The 20017-nt window shown below is 41.1% G+C and overlaps 1 protein-coding gene across 3 annotated transcripts in view; it reads left to right on the top strand.

The window, feature by feature from the left end:
- The window catches only part of helz (helicase with zinc finger), a 78905-nt gene extending 60334 nt beyond the window's left edge, over positions 1–18571 (top strand). For all 3 annotated transcript variants that reach the window (XM_089128832.1, XM_089128831.1, XM_089128830.1), the window contains exons 23-31: positions 5891–5942; positions 9135–9313; positions 9456–9663; positions 9753–9835; positions 10470–10935; positions 12081–12315; positions 14080–14590; positions 15203–15431; positions 17559–18571. In XM_089128832.1, the coding sequence (XP_088984958.1) occupies positions 5891–5942; positions 9135–9313; positions 9456–9663; positions 9753–9835; positions 10470–10935; positions 12081–12315; positions 14080–14590; positions 15203–15431; positions 17559–17920 (2325 nt within the window). In that variant the 3' untranslated portion in view covers positions 17921–18571. The remainder of the gene's footprint in view (positions 1–5890; positions 5943–9134; positions 9314–9455; positions 9664–9752; positions 9836–10469; positions 10936–12080; positions 12316–14079; positions 14591–15202; positions 15432–17558) is intronic.
- The last annotated feature ends 1446 nt before the right edge of the window (positions 18572–20017 follow it).

Here is a 20017-nt window from a genome sequence, read left to right as displayed (position 1 = left end):
CATCAAATAAGTTAAGTTAAATATATATCGACTGTTATTCAATGCAAGCTAATGCAATGCACATATCAAAATAATGAATCCTTAACTTGGAAATATGTATAAACCGTATTGGCCTACTTTAAAAATAATACTTTATATGGAAAAATAATTTTATTTTTAAGATGTTTCCAACTTTGAACCAATTCTACACAATGGCCCATATAACCTATTTGACCTGGATTTGTTTTCATGTATATTTTGATTATATATATATATATATATATATATATATATATATATATATATATATATATAAATGTAAATATGTATGTATGTTGTCCTTTCAATTTTTTCTTGTTTGACTCACCTGAATGAAAGGCTCATTATTATACGTGTCTTTGTGTCTCTCAGGTGAGAATCACCTAATTATACATGATGAGGGCTGGCCTGTTCACGCCCATTCGCATATTGCCTTGGCAAACAATGTTTTTCACAATATAACCCAATTCACATTTTTATGTGAGCAATTAGGAGGATGATTTTCAGATCATTGTGAAGAAAAAAACCTAGGCCACAACATCCATTAGTCAAAAGTCTTGTGGACGCATATTTTGTATGTGTTTTGTGGCCTTATTTCAGAAACTTTCATTTTTAGTTTTTTCAATAACCACGCATAAACAATATTCTCTCAAAAATACAAACATGTACATACATGTTGCTCACATATTACGGTAGCCCTGTTTGTGCTAAATATAGTGTAATTTCACCTGTGCCATTAATGTTTAAAAGCAACTGAAAAAAGTACAAATGTCACAGCATATCAAAACATCTCAAGAACCCCAAAAACACATTGTTCCCCAGAGGGTTAAATATCCAAAATAAATGAACAAAACAACCAAAAACAATAAAAGCAATGTCTCTGTTAACAAAAAATGCACTTATATAAATAACAAAAACAATGAAAAGAAATGGATGAAAACAAAACCCGACCCGACGGTGAGCAGTGAGGGGAGTCTATCGTAAATGATTCTGATTGGCCATTGTGTTCAAGAAATCAACACATATATCTGTGATTGGCTACATGGCTCAACGCTGCAAACATGTTTTGAATTGAAACTCTGGCCTGTAAATCATTTCTATCTTTTGTTTTAGTTGTTCTTGTTGCTTTTCTGCAACAGATGAATAAAAATATATTAGTTTTAAATGTTTTATCCATAGATATTTCTAGTTTGGGGGAGTCCCGCGAATCATTTTTTTTGTCCCGCAACCCACACACACATAGTGAGTGTGTTACCGCCTGCGCTCGGCCATCAAATCTAGTGCTGCGCCGCACTCTTACTGCGTTGGGAGTGCACGTCTCTAGATCAAGGGCCCGCCCTGAGGATAGTGTCAGGAAATATCGGCCCGTGGGTTGGGTCAGGTGACAGGTCAAGTTTGGCAGAGAATCTAAGCTGTAGTTCACAAGAGGGAGAGAACAAACAAGCAAGCATGCAAATGGAAATTGGTCGTGTGATTAATTGATTTATTGACTATCGCGACAGGCCTAGTGCCGTCCACTGCGGAGGGTTTGATATGACGTGCTGTGTTGTGGAGACATGCACACTCTCCCCCGCTGGCATTAATAAAAGGTTTTGAGAAAAGGCGAGCGGCAGAGAGCATCCGTCTAAATGCAAGTGAGCTCTGGCACCCTCAAAACGAATAATATGCCAATCAATCCCCAGCTCCAAGGGAAGGAAGGTAAACATGCCAGAATAGATGATTGAGGAGACTTCCTCTTCCCCCTTTTTTTCTCTCTGTAGCTCAAATTTGTATCTGGTTCTCCTCACTCCCTTCATTTCATTTGCTCCGTCATCCTGACTAGTTATAGAGGAGTATTGGCTGCTCGACTTGGTGGCTTCAAAGCGCAAGTGTCCAATTGGTGAATCTCACGAAACATGAGATATATTTAACCCCAAAATTAAAAGGATGGATAAAGAATATGAAGCAGTTTTCAAGACAATTAATACATTTCTGTTAATTATTATTTTCATTACATTTTACGTGTATAGCGAGTCCTTTTCTGAGGAGGCTACATCATAACTATATTCCAGGATGCCAATGTCAAGATTCATCAGGCTCAAATTGTGAAATAATGGTTGGGAATCATGAAGAATCATTTGCACATTTAAATCGTCCAGACTTTAAATTCATTGAAAGTCTTTGGGATGTGCTGGTGGAGACTTAAAGGAGTAGTTCACTTTTAAAAAAAAAACTTTTGCTGATAATTTCCTCACCCCCATGTCATCCAAGATGTCCATGTCTTTCTTTCCTCAGTCGAAAAGAAATTATTTTTTTTGATGAAAACATTTCAGGATTTTTCTCCATATAATGGACTTTACTGGTAACCAAACGGTTCAAGGTCCAAAAGACAGTTTCAGTGCAGATTCAAAGTGCTTTAAACGATTCCAGACGATGAATAAGGGCCTTATCAAGCGATTGCTCATAAAAAAAAAAACAAAGTTTAAGTTTTATAAGATTAAATGCGTTCCTTGCTCTGTTCTGTGATCCACATTTTTGACTCTCCTGTTCAAACTCATTCCTCAAAATGAACGAATCTTTTTTCGTGTCATTTGGTTCATTCAACAAACGAAATGAACGAATTGAGTCGGAAAAAGATTTTTTCATTTTGATGCAAACAACGTGCTTTTCAGCGCCTCCTGCTTTTCTCACGTCAGTTTGGATGACTTATGGGGTCTGATTATAATTTCAACAACAATAATTGTGGATTGCCGCCATCAAACAAGCAAATAGCAAATCGGAACACTGCGCACCATAACAGCAGAATGCATGCGTGAAGCACTAGTTTTTCTTCTTGCTGCATATCTTTTACTACAACACGTCGCTCGTGGCCTGATTGGAGGCAGCTCGTCAAGGGCCTGTTCACATATCATGTCGTTTACACGCTCAAGTTCATTATTTCAAATGTAGACGCGCGGCAAGCGGGCTCATCATTGAAACGATGCGCTAATTTTTTCCAGGCGGAGCGAGATGAAAACACCTCGGCTGCGTCTGAAATCGAAAACTTCCCTACTATATAGTATGCGAAAAACAGTACGCGAGCAGAATAGTATGTCTGAAATCATAAAATTCGAAAAACAGTAGGCGAAAAGTACCCGGATGACCTACTACATGCTGCGAGATTATGAAGTGCGCATTCAATGGAGACTTTACTATCCCATGATGCCACGGGAGAGGAGTAGATGTCGTTATATTTGAAAGTGGCGGAAACCGGAGACGCGGCTGTAACGTTAGGGGATAAACACACACACATCCGTATCTCTATTAATTAATTCATGTTTATTTATCGATGGTAATATCACAAACAAATAAATGGCTTTTTTCTTGCCAAAAATCTACATCTGTCATTGTTCATAGGGGTTTGTGGGTGTTTTATGAGGTACAATTTATTATGTAAATAAATGTTATTTGAGAAATTCCGCAAAAGACGTGATCTGCGAGCAGCTGACGTAAAAACGCAGATGAAAACGGAAAGCAGAACTAGTTGTTGGTGCAGTCAGTGGAATGGGCTCTTTAAATTTTCGCACTGTTGTGACGGCGTATGTCACGCGACAACAACAAGGCGCATGTAGTACGTCGGGACTCATTCATACTAACCGTATTCATACTATATAGAACGTACTTTTTTAACGGTCGCAAAGTACGTTCTTATTTAAATATAGTACCTACTCGCATAGTACGCGATTTCGGACGCAGCCCTCGACTTTTCAGAATGGCGCAACCGCAGGTCATGTGACAAACCAACCAATCAGCTTCACCGTTTCGTAACATTTAGAGCTCAGCCAACGTGAAGGATGGGTCTGCAACCCAAACACCCGGGTGTTTTTCTCTTATCCGTTAATAAATATCGTAGCAGATCTACAGCAAAGGCGTTTCGGTGGTCCATTAGCTACTGTATAACTTCGTTGTTGTTGTGGAGACCGCAGTGCGCGGTTGCTTAGCAACGAAGACGCCACAGGAAAATCGGACCTAATGTGGATTGTAAATGTCAGTCATTTATCTTTAACTCATTCTTTTTATAAAAATGATTTAAAGGCTGAAATTTGTGAGGTTTATCTTTTTATAAAACCTTTTTTTTTGTCAACACTTTATTTGAATTTCATTTTACTCTCTGTGCCTATCCACAAGTTTCCGAGGGGCGCTCATGTAAAAAATAAAGTGGGTGAAACTTCCGGTGAGGCGGTGGAAGTAGCATTCCAATGGTATTTTGTGTGTTAGTTAGCGAAGAGGCTAGCTGTTTTTCGGAGAATTATTTTACTATTTAAAGACGCCAATCTTTATGAGAGATGTCGTTACGGAGCTCATGGACAACATGTGCTGTTGGCGGTTGTATGTATAACCGGACTAAACTAGTTCAGTGGCTTAAACGGGATTGTTTTAAATATAAGCTGAAAACGAAATCAGAGTGATCCTCTCAGAGCCCGTTTCTGATCCTGCCAACGACTGTAGTTTCCATCACCTCCCAAAAGACGACGAATCTTCCTGTGTACATTTGTTTAAATTCTTAATATTCTATAAACTCTATTAGCATGTGATTGGCTGTTCGCTACTGACGTTACACCTAAACTCAGGATCTAAGCCTGTGTTGACAGAATACCAAATGTGCCAGTTAATGTATTCAAGCAGCACATTCATTTATAATTTTGAATAAACTCCAAAGCACAATGACTAAGTGTGTATTTTTTTATTTTAATTGTTTGTCAGCTCACACAACTGTCTGTCACCATGCCTTGATGAGTATTGATTATTAATAATGTTATTATAATACTCCCAATCAACTACTGCGGAGGGTAAAGGCACTGTTATTTCACCCTTTTGAATTTCATTGAGGTTGTGTTCCCACATCGTTAGCTAGTTTGGATCGTTATAACTTGAATGACTGTCAACTGTTGAATGAACGAGTATCAAGCATGTCAAGTCGCGCTTTGTTTACTTCCAACCGGAAGTCGCTCCCACTTTTGACGCAAGGCCTCATGGGGCGTAGGAAACTTGTGGATATGGGTGGGTCGGAGAAGGCAGGGTTTGGTGGCAATGTAAATAATTAACCGTATCTGAATATTTGCCGCGGTGCGAGGGCTTCGATTACCTCTCTCTTTTTTTGACCATACATGTGTTTGCATCCCTGAATTATAGACATCGCCATTGATTTCGTCAGTCTCTTGACAGGTGCGTCCCCATTTCTGTGCAGTAATTTCACAGGCTTTGTACAGAGAGTAGCTCATCACATGCTATTGTGATAACTAGCGTGATTTGCGGTTCCTGCTAACGTGCTGACCCCGAGAGCTGCCATGATTCGGCCCTACAGAACGTCTGAATCGCCCATTGATGCCGTCTGTGTGCACTCAACAACATTGATCTGCTTTGAAAAGCCTTGCTTTCCCAACGAATCGCACCAATGGACTCTGATTCGGAAGTCGTTGGCAGCACAAAAAAAATGACAAGCAATGTTTTTTTCTTGTACATTGCAGTGCTGTTATTCAGGCACCAAGAACAAGAGTTCGTTCCACTCCATTCGCTGATTATATTTTCAGTTAGTGCCGTTTTTCTTGGAAAACATCCGCCCCCTCAAACCGCCCTCTGCCCTCATTTTACTGAAACTCTACCCACGTAGAGCCAACTCCCCCCCGACTCATCTCAGACGAGATTTCCCTGACCATGTGGAAGTAAACCATTTTAAGCGTTTTGGCAAATCAGTGCTGCCTCACGACGATGCTCGTGTGCAAGGTGACGGTTGGCACAAAAGGGGAAGGACGACCCCCTGACCCTGTGACCTGTAAGCACATGGGAAAAGACCTCTTCCCCCCTCACTTTCCCCACAGTCAAACTCAAACCCTCCTCTTCCTCTTCTCCACAGGCAAAAGGACAGCTGGCCAATCACACCGAACCCTTCCCCCCTGAAGGCTTTGGTAAGTCTCTCTCTTTGAGCTCTTGTTATTAAAGGTTTGAACATTTTCACACATTTTCAAGGCACTGCTTAATTGGGTGAATGTGTTCCCATTACATGTTCTCTAGCTCTAAAGTGCTACAGCAATACCATAATCATGTCAATACACGTCAATCTGTTTTTGCAAACACATTTATTATTGGTAACAAATAAACCAGTGCCAAAGAGACAAAGCAAGCATTGTTCTACATTTTTACATAAAAACTATCAAGATAATACATGTGCTGTTAGATGATAGATTCTACTCAATTACATTATTCAACTATTCAATACAATAGTTACGATTATAATAAAATAGTTGTAGTGAGTATTAGAGTATTAATTAGTTTAAAAATAATAATTGAGTTTGTATATACACTGCCTGGCCTAAAAAAAGTTGCTGTTTGGATCTAAATTGGTAAATGCTCAAGAGTCAAATGATTGGATCATTAATGCAGCGTTTATTATGTTTGGCAACACTTTTTCTAACACTAATTGATGGAGTGTGTAGCTTTTCTTTTCTCAAGGCGAGACACTACAGGTGAATAGGGTAATTTGTTTAACTAGCAGATATCACCATGAAACTTTCCCAGTTGATTACCTACATTACGCTGAGAAAAAAAATCTATTACAAGTTTTCTGTAATTTAATGTTTAAATATGCAAATGAGGCATTGTCTAATTAAATATGCACTAATTTGCATACATTTAAAAAAAAAAAAACTAAATGTGAGTATTGGATAAAGCCAGGTTCAAAATTCTTTTTTCATTGTGTTCACATATTAGATGAGAAAAAAATTACAGAGGGATTTATGGATATCTACTTTTGTTATCCTGTAAATCAGAATATACTGCCAATTGCCTTAAAAAATGATTTACGGCATGTTTTTTTTAAATAAAATGTGTATAAATCAGGCTAGGAATAATATATTTACAAATCCCTCGGTAAATGTCTTCATAATATAACTAGGTACAAGACTGGAAAGTTTGGTGTATATAGGTGCTATATGCTCCGAGAATAGACACTGCTCTAGTGATATAAAACACACACACACACACACAGGTCTTTTAACTTAAGCAATATTTTTAATAAGGTATAGTCTTCTCACTGACAAAGTTGGGTAGATTTAAATAAATAAAAACTGAAATTTAAATAAATAAAAACAAAATTTAAATAAATAAAAACTAAATTTAAATTAAAAACGAAACTTAAATAAATAAAACATGGCAACGAAATTTAAATAAATTAAAACGAAATTTAAATAAATGAAACAAAAAAGTGAAATTTAAATTAATAAAAATGAAATTTAAACGATAAAAAAACGAATAACTTAAATATAGAAAAACGAAATTTAAAGAAACTCAATTTTGACGCGACATCCCAGTAAAATTTCATACTCCCGTTGCAGGAACACTTTTAGTAGTCCAAGAAGCAAAATTTATTTGTCAAGTAGTTATAACGAAGTTATATGTTAAGCATTATATTTCACCAGATTTTATAGTGTTAATATTCTAATGTCATATTTTCAAATCGAATACCAACCCACCGAACGAGTATTCGAATATTCGGGTCCAGCCCTACAACCATGCAGGAAGACACATCATGGCCATATTCCAGGATAACAATATAAAGATTCATCAGACTTATACTGAGAAAGAATGTTTAGGAGGGAGCATAAAGAATAATTTTCATTCTTAAATTCATTTGGACTTGGTTTAAACCGCTCAATTCATATGGATTACTTTTACACAGCCTTTTAACATACTATAGTGTATTAGTAGCCACTCAAGATTATTCTGAGACCGTAAAAGCCACTGTAGTTTACCCTTTTAACATTCACATTGAGTAATAGTTTCCTAGAGAATGTGATGGAGAGGTCATCAGCTTTCGGCCCCTCGTGAAGGAAATATTTTCACGGTTTTTGACCTCTGATTGGAGAGTTTGAGGATATTATTGGTGTGATGTGACAGCGTTGTCAGTATGAATCGAAGTTATTAGTTTGTAGAGTGCCGCTTGAGTGATTGTTGAGGCAGAAAGAGAAGACCAAGAGAGAGAGAATAGAGTCGTCGGAGAGAGACGAGATCAGTGAAGTGGATCCAGCTTCCTTCCAGCCTCGCTTCTTGCCCAATCAAAACACGATCCCATCGATAATGTGTGGCAGCAGCGCCAATTCTCTCTGAATTACTCCCTTGGATTGCAGTGTGTCTGGGCAAATGACTTAAGCCAGATCACTCATGGGGAAATTTCGGGGGTGGTTGTAGCATAATGATTCTGGAGGAGTTGGGCTTTTAACACACTGGTTCAATCTGAAGCAGGGATGACCCTGAAATTGGTACAGTTAGGGTGTATCAGGGCGTAAAGTTTCACACTAGAGATTTTAGATCAGACCTCAAATCATTGTTGGGTTAATCTCCACAAAACATGTCAAGAACATCCACCCATTCTTCAAACCATTTGTCCTATGTAGGGTCACAGTGTTCCTGGAGCCTTTTAAAAATTGTCCTAAAAACTAGGTTAATTTTTCGTTTTTCTTTTCCTCTCCCGCTCTGGTTTCTTATTTTGGGGTGAAATTTGACCTGGACTTGTTCTTGACTAATTTCATGTGATTCACCAATAGCTGGGATAGAATTCCTTTACAAACGTACTATTCTGGAAGTGCACAAAATACATGTTTTATGGAAATGCTGTACATTCATCTGGTATCAAAAATGAGTGCTAAGATTGTTACTGAACTAATGACATTTTGGAGATGTATTTTGCTAGAATTATTGATCAGTGTTGGCACACATTTACAAGTATTTTTTGCCAAGAAATTTGGTTCGGATAACAGATAAACAACCATAACCAAAATCACCATTTTCTCAATTGGTTTTTACTTTTCTTGCTTGTTAACAGCGGTAAATGTGAATGTGACACTACAATATGGGTTTAGGGTTTAGCAAATGTGTGAATTGGAGGAAAAATCATTAGAATTTTTATCATTAGTTGTCTCCAGGTTGCTTAGGATGTGTTTCCAGTTCACAAACTGCATCATGTTACAATAGAATAGATCAGTTAAAAGTGGTGTTGGAGATGAGTTGGACTTGCCATCCAAGAGTGTCAGTGTAATGTTGTAAAGTATGATTTAGCTTTTGAGTCCTTTAGTCTCATTTTTGGTTGATGTTTGTATCTTTAGTTCAGCCCAGCACTGCTGTGTTGATGGGGAACCCGATTCAGGCCTTTACTCCACCTGGAGCGGGAGCCCCGGCCTCCGGGAAATCACCAAGCCCTGTTCAAAGAATCGACCCCGGGGCCAGCATCCTTTATGTGCCCGCTGTCTATGGGGGCAATATGGTAATGCCCATGCCTCTTCCGGTACGTTCTGCCAGACATTTCAGCCCATGATCTAGTTCTTTATACAATTGGTTGGAATTTAAAGGTCCTCAATCGATCCGCTGTAAATGTGTCTCACTGAACATCCTGTACGCTTGTATCAACCTCAACTTCTCTTCACCAGTTGCCCTGGCCTGGCTATCAGAGTCGTTTCGCTGTGGATCCTCGGATCATGAGTCACCCGGCTGCCATGGCCGCGTACAACCTCAACCTGCGGCCGCCAGCCAGTCGTGCCTCACCTGTGCTGTATGGGTTTGGTCATCCCTCTCCTTTGGGCCTGAACCAGCAGCCCACCTCTGAGAAAGATCTACTTCAAGAGCCCAGTGGGAATGGTAAAACTCACAACACTAGTCTTTCAGTTTAACAGTATTGATGCATGCCATATATGGTTGTATTGTGCTGATTTGTTGCCATTCTTTAGGGAAAATCGACATTAATGGAAAAACGGAGCATTGTAGGCTGCTGACGCCTGAGAGGAAAGCCCCCGATCTGAAGGAAAAACAGGTACCCGCCCGTTCCCTTTTCGTATTTATCAAACGTCGTTCCCAGTTTAATCTGAAATAAATCAAAGAGCCACCCACTATGCCTTCCCACAAGAACACTTGAAACATGGACTGTCTATCTTCACCCAACCCCTACATGTGCAAAACACTTCACTTCTCCTACTCTATTGGAGTCACACATTGGTAATGACTATACACCATGTGGTGGTGGTGCAGTGGATAAGACACATGCCTTTGGTGTGAGAGACCCACCCTCAACACACTGACACACTCAACCCATACACTCTTTGAAGAAAAGGTTCTATATAGAACCTTAAAAGGTTCTATCAGTGCTACATATTTGGAACCCCTAAAATGTTCTATACACTCTTAAAAAAAAGGGTTCCTCTGCATTCTATATAGAACCCTGGGGTTCCATACTTGGCCAATAGAACCTTTTACCAAAAAAAAAAATGGTTCTATATTGAACCATTTTGGAGTTCCATATATGAAGCGGGGGATGGAACCATTTCTGGTTCTAAATAGAACCATTTCTTCTAAGAGTGTAGTTGCTCCAGAGGCGTGCGACCTCTGACATATATAGCAACTGTAAGTTGCTTTGGATAAAAGAATAAATGTAAATGTACTCTCTACAGGGGGACCCAGAATCAGCGCATAACAAGAGTCCAGAGCCCCAGTCCAACATGGGGGGCTTCCCCAGCAGCCGCCTCATTCGCAAAGACCCCCAGGCACAGAGGGCCCTCAACTTCCACCTGGCCCCCCCACATCCCAACTTCCCCCCTCACCACGGAAACAGCCAATTTCCTCAACAGTACGGGCTCCCCCGACCGCCCCTCCGAATGCAGGCCCCCATCCACCCTCAGGCCTCCTCCTTCCCCCCTTCGTTCTTCAGTGGGCCTCCAATGACACACCGCGGACTGCAGTCTCCAGTCCTGGAGGGGATGGAGGGTGGGGACGGCTCGATGGGAGCAGTTCCAGGTGGGGTGGCTGAGGATATGAAGGGTGTGGTGAGAGGCCTGCCCCCACAGATGCACCAGCAGCCCCTACGCCTCAACAGCTTTGGAGAAGAGAGTTTGGACTCTCTGTTGGGCGATACTTTGGGTATGTGTAAGCATGCTTCAAAAGGCCTTTGATTATGGTCTTTGATTTGATGTGCTTTACTGTCCTTTCCGACTGCTTTCTGTGTGAAAGTTTTGAATTTGCTCTGCCAAGGTTAAGCCATGTTCCCATCTTCAGGCTTCTCATAATTTCCACATTACTGTCCCCAAGAGTTTGAATTTACCAAGTAAAAAGCCTTTTCACAAAATTTTTTTGAAGAGAAACTAGTCCATCTGAGCTCCTTCAACAGAGTCTGAAGCACACAATAGCAACCCACTCAGAACTACTCTGAACACATTATCAACCACATAGAAATGTCCTACCAATCCCCAGAACACCTTCAAACCCACAGCAACATGATAAAAACAGTCTTGACGTCATGGCAGCCATAGACCAACAACTAATGGTGCTTTTCCATTACCAGTACCAACTCAACTCTGCAATGGAAAACGGAGCGAAAAGCGAGTTGAGCAGACAGTACCGCCACAAATAGTACCCGGTCGTCATAGCGACGCCTTTCGTTCCTCGTTGCCCCATCAAGCTCTTGCTGGATCCTCTCTTCTGCAACCAAACAAAGGAAAGTCTGCACCTCCTCGTTTGACCACGGCGTATTCTTCAGAGTTGCCATAATAATAGTATTTAGTTTAGTAACTATCTCTGGCCAAACTATTTAAAAATGGCGGGGTTATTCTGGATACTCCATCTGGCGTGTTTAATGTTGACGCTGTGATTGGTGACGATTCTCTCTGACCAATCAGCAGTCGGCATTGTTTTCACGTCACATTTTAATACCGGCTCAGCTCGCCTTAGCTTACTCAGAACCTCGCCGGAGGTGGTACAAAAAAAAAGTACCCAAAAGCAGGGACAGGTACAACTTTTACACAGTGGAAAACCAAACAAAGGCGAGCCGAGCCGAGTCGAGCTGGTACTGTGTAGTGGAAAAGCGCCAATAGAGATCTGCCATCCTTCCATCGAAAATATTTGGAAATATTTTAAACTTTGTGTTGTTTAGACTTGCCACTTTAATGGTTTGGGTCATCAGAATCCCTTGGAAAACTTCAGCTGAAAAGGTCGTGGTGAGATTTGGTGAACAGACCTTTTGTGTTTTTCCAGCTTGTCACTGGGCTTTCTCTGTTGTGTTGTCACAGATGGTCAGGCTTCCTCAGGGCTGGATGCTCTGGGCCAACAGCAGCAGCAGCAGGCTCGTGTGGGTCAGTGGGGTGAACATACTCCCTTCTTGCAGACCGGTGTGGCCCCCTTCCCCCTGGCGCAGCAGTTGGCACATCTCGGGCAGCCGGGTCTGCGGCTCCCACAGCAGCTCCTCCGAGCCGGATGGGGCCTAGGCCCTGCAGCAGAGGAGGATCCCAGGCCTGCCATGCCCAGGTTAGAAGACTCTTTGTCCTGCTGTTTAGTTGTTTTAAGAGTCAGACGAAACTAGGTTTCAGTACTCTGTAAAATTTCATAATATATACTGATAACTGGATGCTTCGAAGCCCCTAAAGGGACACAATGATGGAAAAGAATTTGAGATGGGAGGAAAAATGTAGCAACGTTGATAAAATTGACAGTGCTTTTGTATTAACTAGCCTCTCCCTATGGAGGATCCATTTCCCAATCTACAGATAAAGCGTTGTGAATTCGTTTCGCGTACCTACCCCGAAGTGATCAAATAAAACAAAGTTCTGTATCAAATTTATAGGCAAGACAAGTAGTTTGTTCAGGCGTGGTTTTGTAGGGAATTACATACCTGTGTACATATATTTAAACGCACATAACTATAGAATCAATTCTTAATGCGCATGTGAACGCCATCAGCGTTTATCACAGGTTCGTCTTTAAAGTCTGTTTAGAGACATTCATATACAATTTTACCTTACAGCTACTGTAAATCCGGCGTCTAGTTCATAAACACCAGAGAACTGGCCCCCGACTGAGCCTGGGTTCTCCCAAGGTTTTTTTTTCTCCATTGTGTCACCTGATGGAGTTTTAAGACACCATTGGGTCACCGGATGGAGTTTTTAGGACACCATTGGGTCACCTGATGGAGTTTTAGGACACCATTGGGTCACCGGATGGAGTTTTAGGACACCATTGGGTCACCTGATGGAGTTTTAGGACACCGTTGGGTCACCTGATGGAGTTTTAGGACACCATTGGGTCACCTGATGGAGTTTTAGGACACCGTTGGGTCACTTGATGGAGTTTTAGGACACCATTGGGTCACCTGATGGAGTTTTAGGACACCGTTGGGTCACCTGATGGAGTTTTAGGACACCATTGGGTCACCTGATGGAGTTTTAGGACACCATTGGGTCACCGGATGGAGTTTTAGGACACCATTGGGTCACCTGATGGAGTTTTAGGACACCGTTGGGTCACCTGATGGAGTTTTAGGACACCATTGGGTCACCTGATGGAGTTTTAGGACACCGTTGGGTCACCTGATGGAGTTTTAGGACACCATTGGGTCACCTGATGGAGTTTTAGGACACCGTTGGGTCACCTGATGGAGTTTTAGGACACCATTGGATCACCTGATGGAGTTTTAGGACACCATTGGGTCACCTGATGGAGTTTTAGGACACCATTGGGTCACCTGATGGAGTTTTAGGACACCATTGGGTCACCTGATGGAGTTTTAGGACACCATTGGGTCACCTGATGGAGTTTTAGAACACCATTGGGTCACCTGATGGAGTTTTAGGACACCATTGGGTCACCTGATGGAGTTTTAGAAGATTTGTGAGCAAACAAACGTTTTGCTAGTGGACGTAAGGTTTCTCGCAATAAAACAAATGTTTAACCAGCGAACGTTAGATTTCTTAAGAGAATGCCAAATGTTTGTGAATGAACACAGGGTTTCTTGGTTGTAGGCCAAAGTTTTGTGAGTTATTAAATAAGTTTTACGAGTGAATACACTTTCTCAGGGGAATGGGAAACTTTAGCGTGATGATTTTAAAGCTAGCTTAAGTCATTTCACAAAATAGCATTCTTCTGTTTTAAAAGGTTTACCATTACGTACTATTCCGACATTTTCTTTGCTTTTTTCATAATATATTAGGAAGTAGACAGGATATACTGTGCAGTAAGTAGTAAGCTAGTTCTCCTTTCTGAATATATGAGTTTTTTTCTTCCCTCTCCACCCAGATATCCTGGTCTGTTGCGTGAAATGCTCCCTCAAGAGCAGTATGAGCAGCGGGAACCCGCCGAAATGCCTCCTCCTCAGTCTCGCCTCCTTCAGTACCGTCAAGTCCAGCCCAGAAGCCCCGGAGACCTGCCATCTCCCTCTTCCTCTACTTCAAATCACACTTCCGGGCCCAATCCTTTCCCAGCTCCGGTTCCGCCCTCCTACCCCGACACCAGCCGAGAGATGCCCATGGGCGGTCAGCCCTTCCAGCAGCACCAAGCCTTCAGTCAGGCCTCCTACTCCCTGCCACCCGAGCACACAGCGGGGCCTCTTCCGGTCAAGTACCTCCTCCAGGAGGCCCACTGGCCCCACCCTGGCCTACCCCAGAGCCACGTGCTGGGCCACGGCATGCCCTTTGGCCTGCAGGCGATGGCGCACAGGCAAGAGCAAGGCCCCCTCACGCAGCTGCAGCACCAGCAGCAGAAACAGCAGCTCCAGGCCCCGCAGAGCACCCTGCACAGCGTAGAAGAGGTAAGGGCTGCCTTTGGTCTGTTCTTGCACTTCATTCACTGCTGTTTGGGTGTGTATACTCGCATTGGCACATACTCTGTTCGTGACTCTCCTGCTCTCCTGGTCATTTGGTTGATTCCGCGAACAAAATGAACGAATTGACTCGGGGGGGGGGGGGGGGGGGGAAAGATGCGTTCATTTTAAGTCATTTGAAGTATACTTCAGCATTTAACATTTTGTCAGAACCTGTAGTACATTACATGTTATTGTGTTTAGTTCATGAATCATGATTCTCAATGTATCCAGACCCGTGCAGCTCTATTTATACACACTGAAGGACACATGGAAATGCATTGCACAGCATGAATGCATAATGTCGGCTATTAAAGCCCAGAATATTGCTTTAAAATTACTGATTACCCTTGGCATTTTTGGTAGACTTGTTAGGACTTATGCAACTTGTGTGATTTGGCATATAAATATAGGCTGAATAAAGAATAACAAATGCAAAAATTCAAATCTCGGCATTCAAGTGTACTTGTGATGTTTCAATCAAAGGGTTGGACAGAAATGCATCCAAATGAGAATCTGCATTAGTCTCTGCCTATTCTCACGCTCATTTCTGTCTCTCAGTATGAACCACGGGGCCCTGGGCGGCCTTTGTACCAGAGGAGGATCTCCTCCAGCTCCCCCCAGCCGTATCCGGACAGCCTGGATCCTCAAGACCACCCCACCCCCTCCTACAGATACCCCTCGGCAGACCTATGGCTAGGCAGCGGCGGGCCTGGCCCGAGCCCCGCTCCTCTCCACAACATTCCATGTAACGGAGCGAGCCACCTTGTCCCTCACAGGGAGGTTTTAGGTGCGTTTCATTGACCTTTGCATGTGTAGGATAGATTTGTGTGATGTGTTAAGAAATTCTCATCATCCTTATTTTTAAAGGAGCCGTATATAAGATTGTGGACAAAACTACGGAGCCCCCCCAGTCACACTTTGGCAAAAAAATAATAATTATAACCATCTTGTGGCCTCAAGATACTATCTCGTGGCCTCAAGATAGTCAAGATATCTTGAGGCCACGAGATAGTATCTTGAGGCCACGAGATAGTATCTTGAGGCCACGAGATAGTATCTTGAGGCCACGAGATAGTATCTTGAGGCCACGAGATAGTATCTTGAGGCCACGAGATAGTATCTTGAGGCCACGAGATAGTATCTTGAGGCCACGAGATAGTATCTTGAGGCCACGAGATAGTATCTTGAGGCCACGAGATAGTATCTTGAGGCCACGAGATAGTATCTTGAGGCCACGAGATAGTATCTTGAGGCCACGAGATAGTATCTTGAGGCCACGAGATAGTATCTTGAGGCCACGAGATAGTATCTTGAGGCCACGAGATAGTATCTTGAGGCCACGAGATAGTATCTTGAGGCCACGAGATAGTATCTTGAGGCCACGAGATAGTATCTTGAGGCCACGAGATAGTATCTTGAGGCCACGAGATAGTATCTTGAGGCCACGAGTTACTATCTTGAGGCCACGAGTTACTATCTTGAGGCCACGAGTTACTATCTTGAGGCCACGATTTACTATCTTGAGGCCACGAGTTAGTATCTTGAGGCCACGAGTTAGTATCTTGAGGCCACGAGTTAGTATCTTGAGGCCACGAGTTAGTAACTTGAGGCAACGAGTTAGTATCTTGAGGCCACGAGTTAGTATCTTGAGGCCACGAGTTACTATCTTGAGGCCACGAGATAGTATCTTGAGGCCACGAGTTACTATCTTGAGGCCACGAGTTACTATCTTGAGGCCACGAGTTACTATCTTGAGGCCACGAGATAGTATCTTGAGGCCAGGAGTTACTATCTTGAGGCCAGGAGTTACTATCTTGAGGCCACGAGTTACTATCTTGAGGCCACGAGTTACTATCTTGAGGCCACGAGTTACTATCTTGAGGCCACGAGTTACTATCTTGAGGCCACGAGTTACTATCTTGAGGCCACGATTTACTATCTTGAGGCCACGAGATAGTATCTTGAGGCCACGATTTACTATCTTGAGGCCACGAGATATTATCTTGAGGCCACGATTTACTATCTTGAGGCCACGAGTTACTATCTTGAGGCCACGAGTTACTATTTTGAGGCCACGAGTTACTATCTTGAGGCCACGAGTTACTATCCAGATCCAACATTTTGTTATCCGACAAGCTTATATCTGCAGCTGTGGTAACCAGAGCTAATATAGTATTTGAAATATAAGTATTTGAAATGAACATGATTTCCTTATGTCTAGTGACATATCAGGGCCATTTTATGATTATTTGAAATACATTTCTTACATACAGCTCCTTTAACTCGGCCATTTGTAACTTGAATGCGTGGAAGCTTTCAGTGTCCTTTGCTTTTTCAGTTTATTTAGCTTTTCAGACTTTCAAAACATTTAGTCACTTGAGAAATGTCTATACCAAACAAAATGCATGAAAACATGTATAATAATGAGCATTTATGTTTTAAAGTCCCCCTGTAATTAATCATTTTATCCCTTTAAACTCCTCACCAAAGTTACATATTTAAATTTGTCCTTGGAGAAAAAAGTTCTTCATGGCTTAAAATAGCTTGAATGTAACGAGTACCCATGTAGTGCTCACTCCCTCAGCTCAGAGATCCACTGGTTGATGATCACACATTGATCTGATTGGTCACAAGGTCATTTGTGACGTCAGAAACACCAGCGATTTCAAACCGTGTTTATGAGACTTTCTTTGGTTCACTGCAGTTTTAAGCAGAAAATACTCAGCAATGCTGTCGACTTATGAATTTACACATGGTGTGTCTTAAAGCATATTAAAAACACTACATAGACACATAAATAACATTTAAAAGCTTGATTTATACCACAGGGGGACTTAATAAGTGTTATAATTGACACTTGAGTCTTGACCTTGTGGTGTTGAAGTAATAACGACTTTCACGAATTGTTCCTCAGTTTCAAAGGCGATGAGCGCGGCGGATGAGCACGTCAAGGCCGAGTGTCTCCAGCAGTCTCCTCACCCCGCTAGCACCACGTCTCTCCAGCATCACGGACAGTTCCCACCCCTCATGCCCAGCAAGCAAACCCCACCAGACCCGGGAGGAGGAGGAGGGGGCAACACCAGCCCAGGGGGCCCCCAGGGGCCCGGCAACTCCAAGCCCCCGACCATGTCCTACGCCAGCGCCCTCCGAGCCCCTCCAAAGCCCCGCCCGCTGCCTGAGCAGGTCAAGAAGAACAGTGACCCCATCTCTCTGTTACAGGAGCTTAGCATAGGCAGTTCAAACAGTAGCAATGGCTATTACACGTATTTTAAGTAAGTCAATATATATGAACTATATACACCTGTTAAAAAGGAAAACGGTTGAAAAAAATAGAATAACAATCTTAAAAAAATTATATAAAAATGTCTTTTGATTTTGTGGGATAGTTAGACATTTTGCGTTTTATTATTTTTTACTTGCTTTAGTACTAGTTGGTTCTTTTACAGTTTGGCATCTGTGATTTTACAAACCGAATCAGCATATATATATATATATATATATATATATATATATATATATATATATATATATATATATATATATATATATATGTCATGAAACACCAAAACATTTGGGAAAAAAAAAAAAAAAAATCAGTAACAAAAAAAAGAAAAAAAGATTTATTGAAAAAAAAGATTTTTAAAAACACCATGAATTGGCTGACCACTCAGCTGCCTGTCTTTCCTGTAATTATGTCCGCTCTCTTTGCATCCACTCCCAGAAGTAAAACTTGTTGAAGTGATTTTTTTCCCAGCTGGCATTTTTTTATGATGTTCAGTTTCTTGGTGTGTTTTCTTGTGCTTGCAGCTGAGTGGTGAACTGACTCAGATTAAAAAAAAATAAAAAAATATTATTAAAAGTTGTATAGATGTAGACAAACTTTTCTCAAACCTGTACATATGAATAAATGAATACATGAGATGACAACTGTGTGCTTTATTATTTTATCACCACATCCACAAAAAAATATCAGATATCAAACCTTTTGATTGTCAAATAAAATTGGACATCAGAACTTTTATTTTTATTAAGTCTCCAAATATGAGGAAAGATGCCAAATGAGCAGAAAGTTGATTTCTCGAGAAGTCTGCTTGTTATTGGATGATGCAATGGAAATCAAAATGCTCATTTTATTATAGTAGTTCACTTAAAAAAAAAAAAAAAAAAAAACTTTTGCTGATAATTTACTCAACCCCATGTCAAACAAGATGTCAATTTCTTTCTTTCTTGAGTTTATTTAAAATAAATCAAGGTTTTTGATGAAAACATTCAAGGATTATTCTCCATATAATGGACTTCAATGGGAACCAAACGGTTCAAGGTCCAAAAGACAGTTTCAGTGCAAATTTTTCAAAGGGCTTTAAATGTTTCCAGACGATGAATAAGAGTCTTATCAAGCGAAATGATCGCTCATTAAAAAAAAAAAAATAACAAAGTTTAAGTTTTATAAGCTCAAAAGGTCACCTTGCTCTGTTCTGTCTGACTCTTCTGTTCGAACTCGTTCATCAAAATGAACGAATCATTTGACGAAACGAGTCAATTCGTTCATTTCGTTCGTTGAATGAACCAAATGACTCGAAAAAAGTTCGAACAGGAGAGTCATGAGCGCGCATCACAGAACAGCAAGGTGAGCATTTGAGCTTATAAAACTTAAACTTTGTTATTTTAATTTTTTTTAATGAGCGATCGTTTCGCTTGAAAAGATGTTATTCATCGTCTGGAATCGTTTAAAGCCCTTTGAACAGTTTGCACTGAAACTGTCTTTTGGACCTTGAACCGTTTGGTTCCCACTATAGTCCATTATATGGAGAAAAATCCTGGAATGTTTTCATCAAAATCCTTAATTTCTTTTCGACTGAAGAAAGAAAGACATGGACGTCTTGGATGACATGGGGGTGAGTAAATTATCAGCAAAAGTTTTTTTTTTTTAAGTGAACTACTTTAAGAAACAAAGAGAATTTTTTTCTGCTCACCTGATCAGGATATTTAAACTAATTAATCATTATAATGGTAAGCAAATAAACTGGTTGAAAAATGTAGAAATCAAACAAACTGGTCATTTTCAAGCTATTAAAGGGTTAGTTCAGCCAAAAAAATGTTAGGCCTAATTCTATTCATTCCCTCATGTCGTTCCATCCAAACCCCTCAGACTTTCTTTCATCTTTAGAACACAAATTAAGATATTTTTTGATGAATATCAAACAAGATCGTATGAATTGAGCGGTTTAAAAATTTTCTTTTTAAACTCGACCGCTTTATGAACTGATTACATTCAGGCTTGCTGTAAAACTTCCAGTGAAACGCAACTTGTTGGTGTGGATGTATCTTCGATTTTCTGAGTGAAATTTATCAGCATCAATAGTGTAATACTTG

Source organism: Pimephales promelas, chromosome 3 (genome assembly GCF_988280905.1).
Source record: "Pimephales promelas chromosome 3, fPimPro1.hap1.1, whole genome shotgun sequence".
NCBI classification, from domain to species: Eukaryota; Metazoa; Chordata; class Actinopteri; order Cypriniformes; family Leuciscidae; genus Pimephales; species Pimephales promelas.
This window is presented reverse-complemented; position numbering and strand designations above follow the sequence as displayed.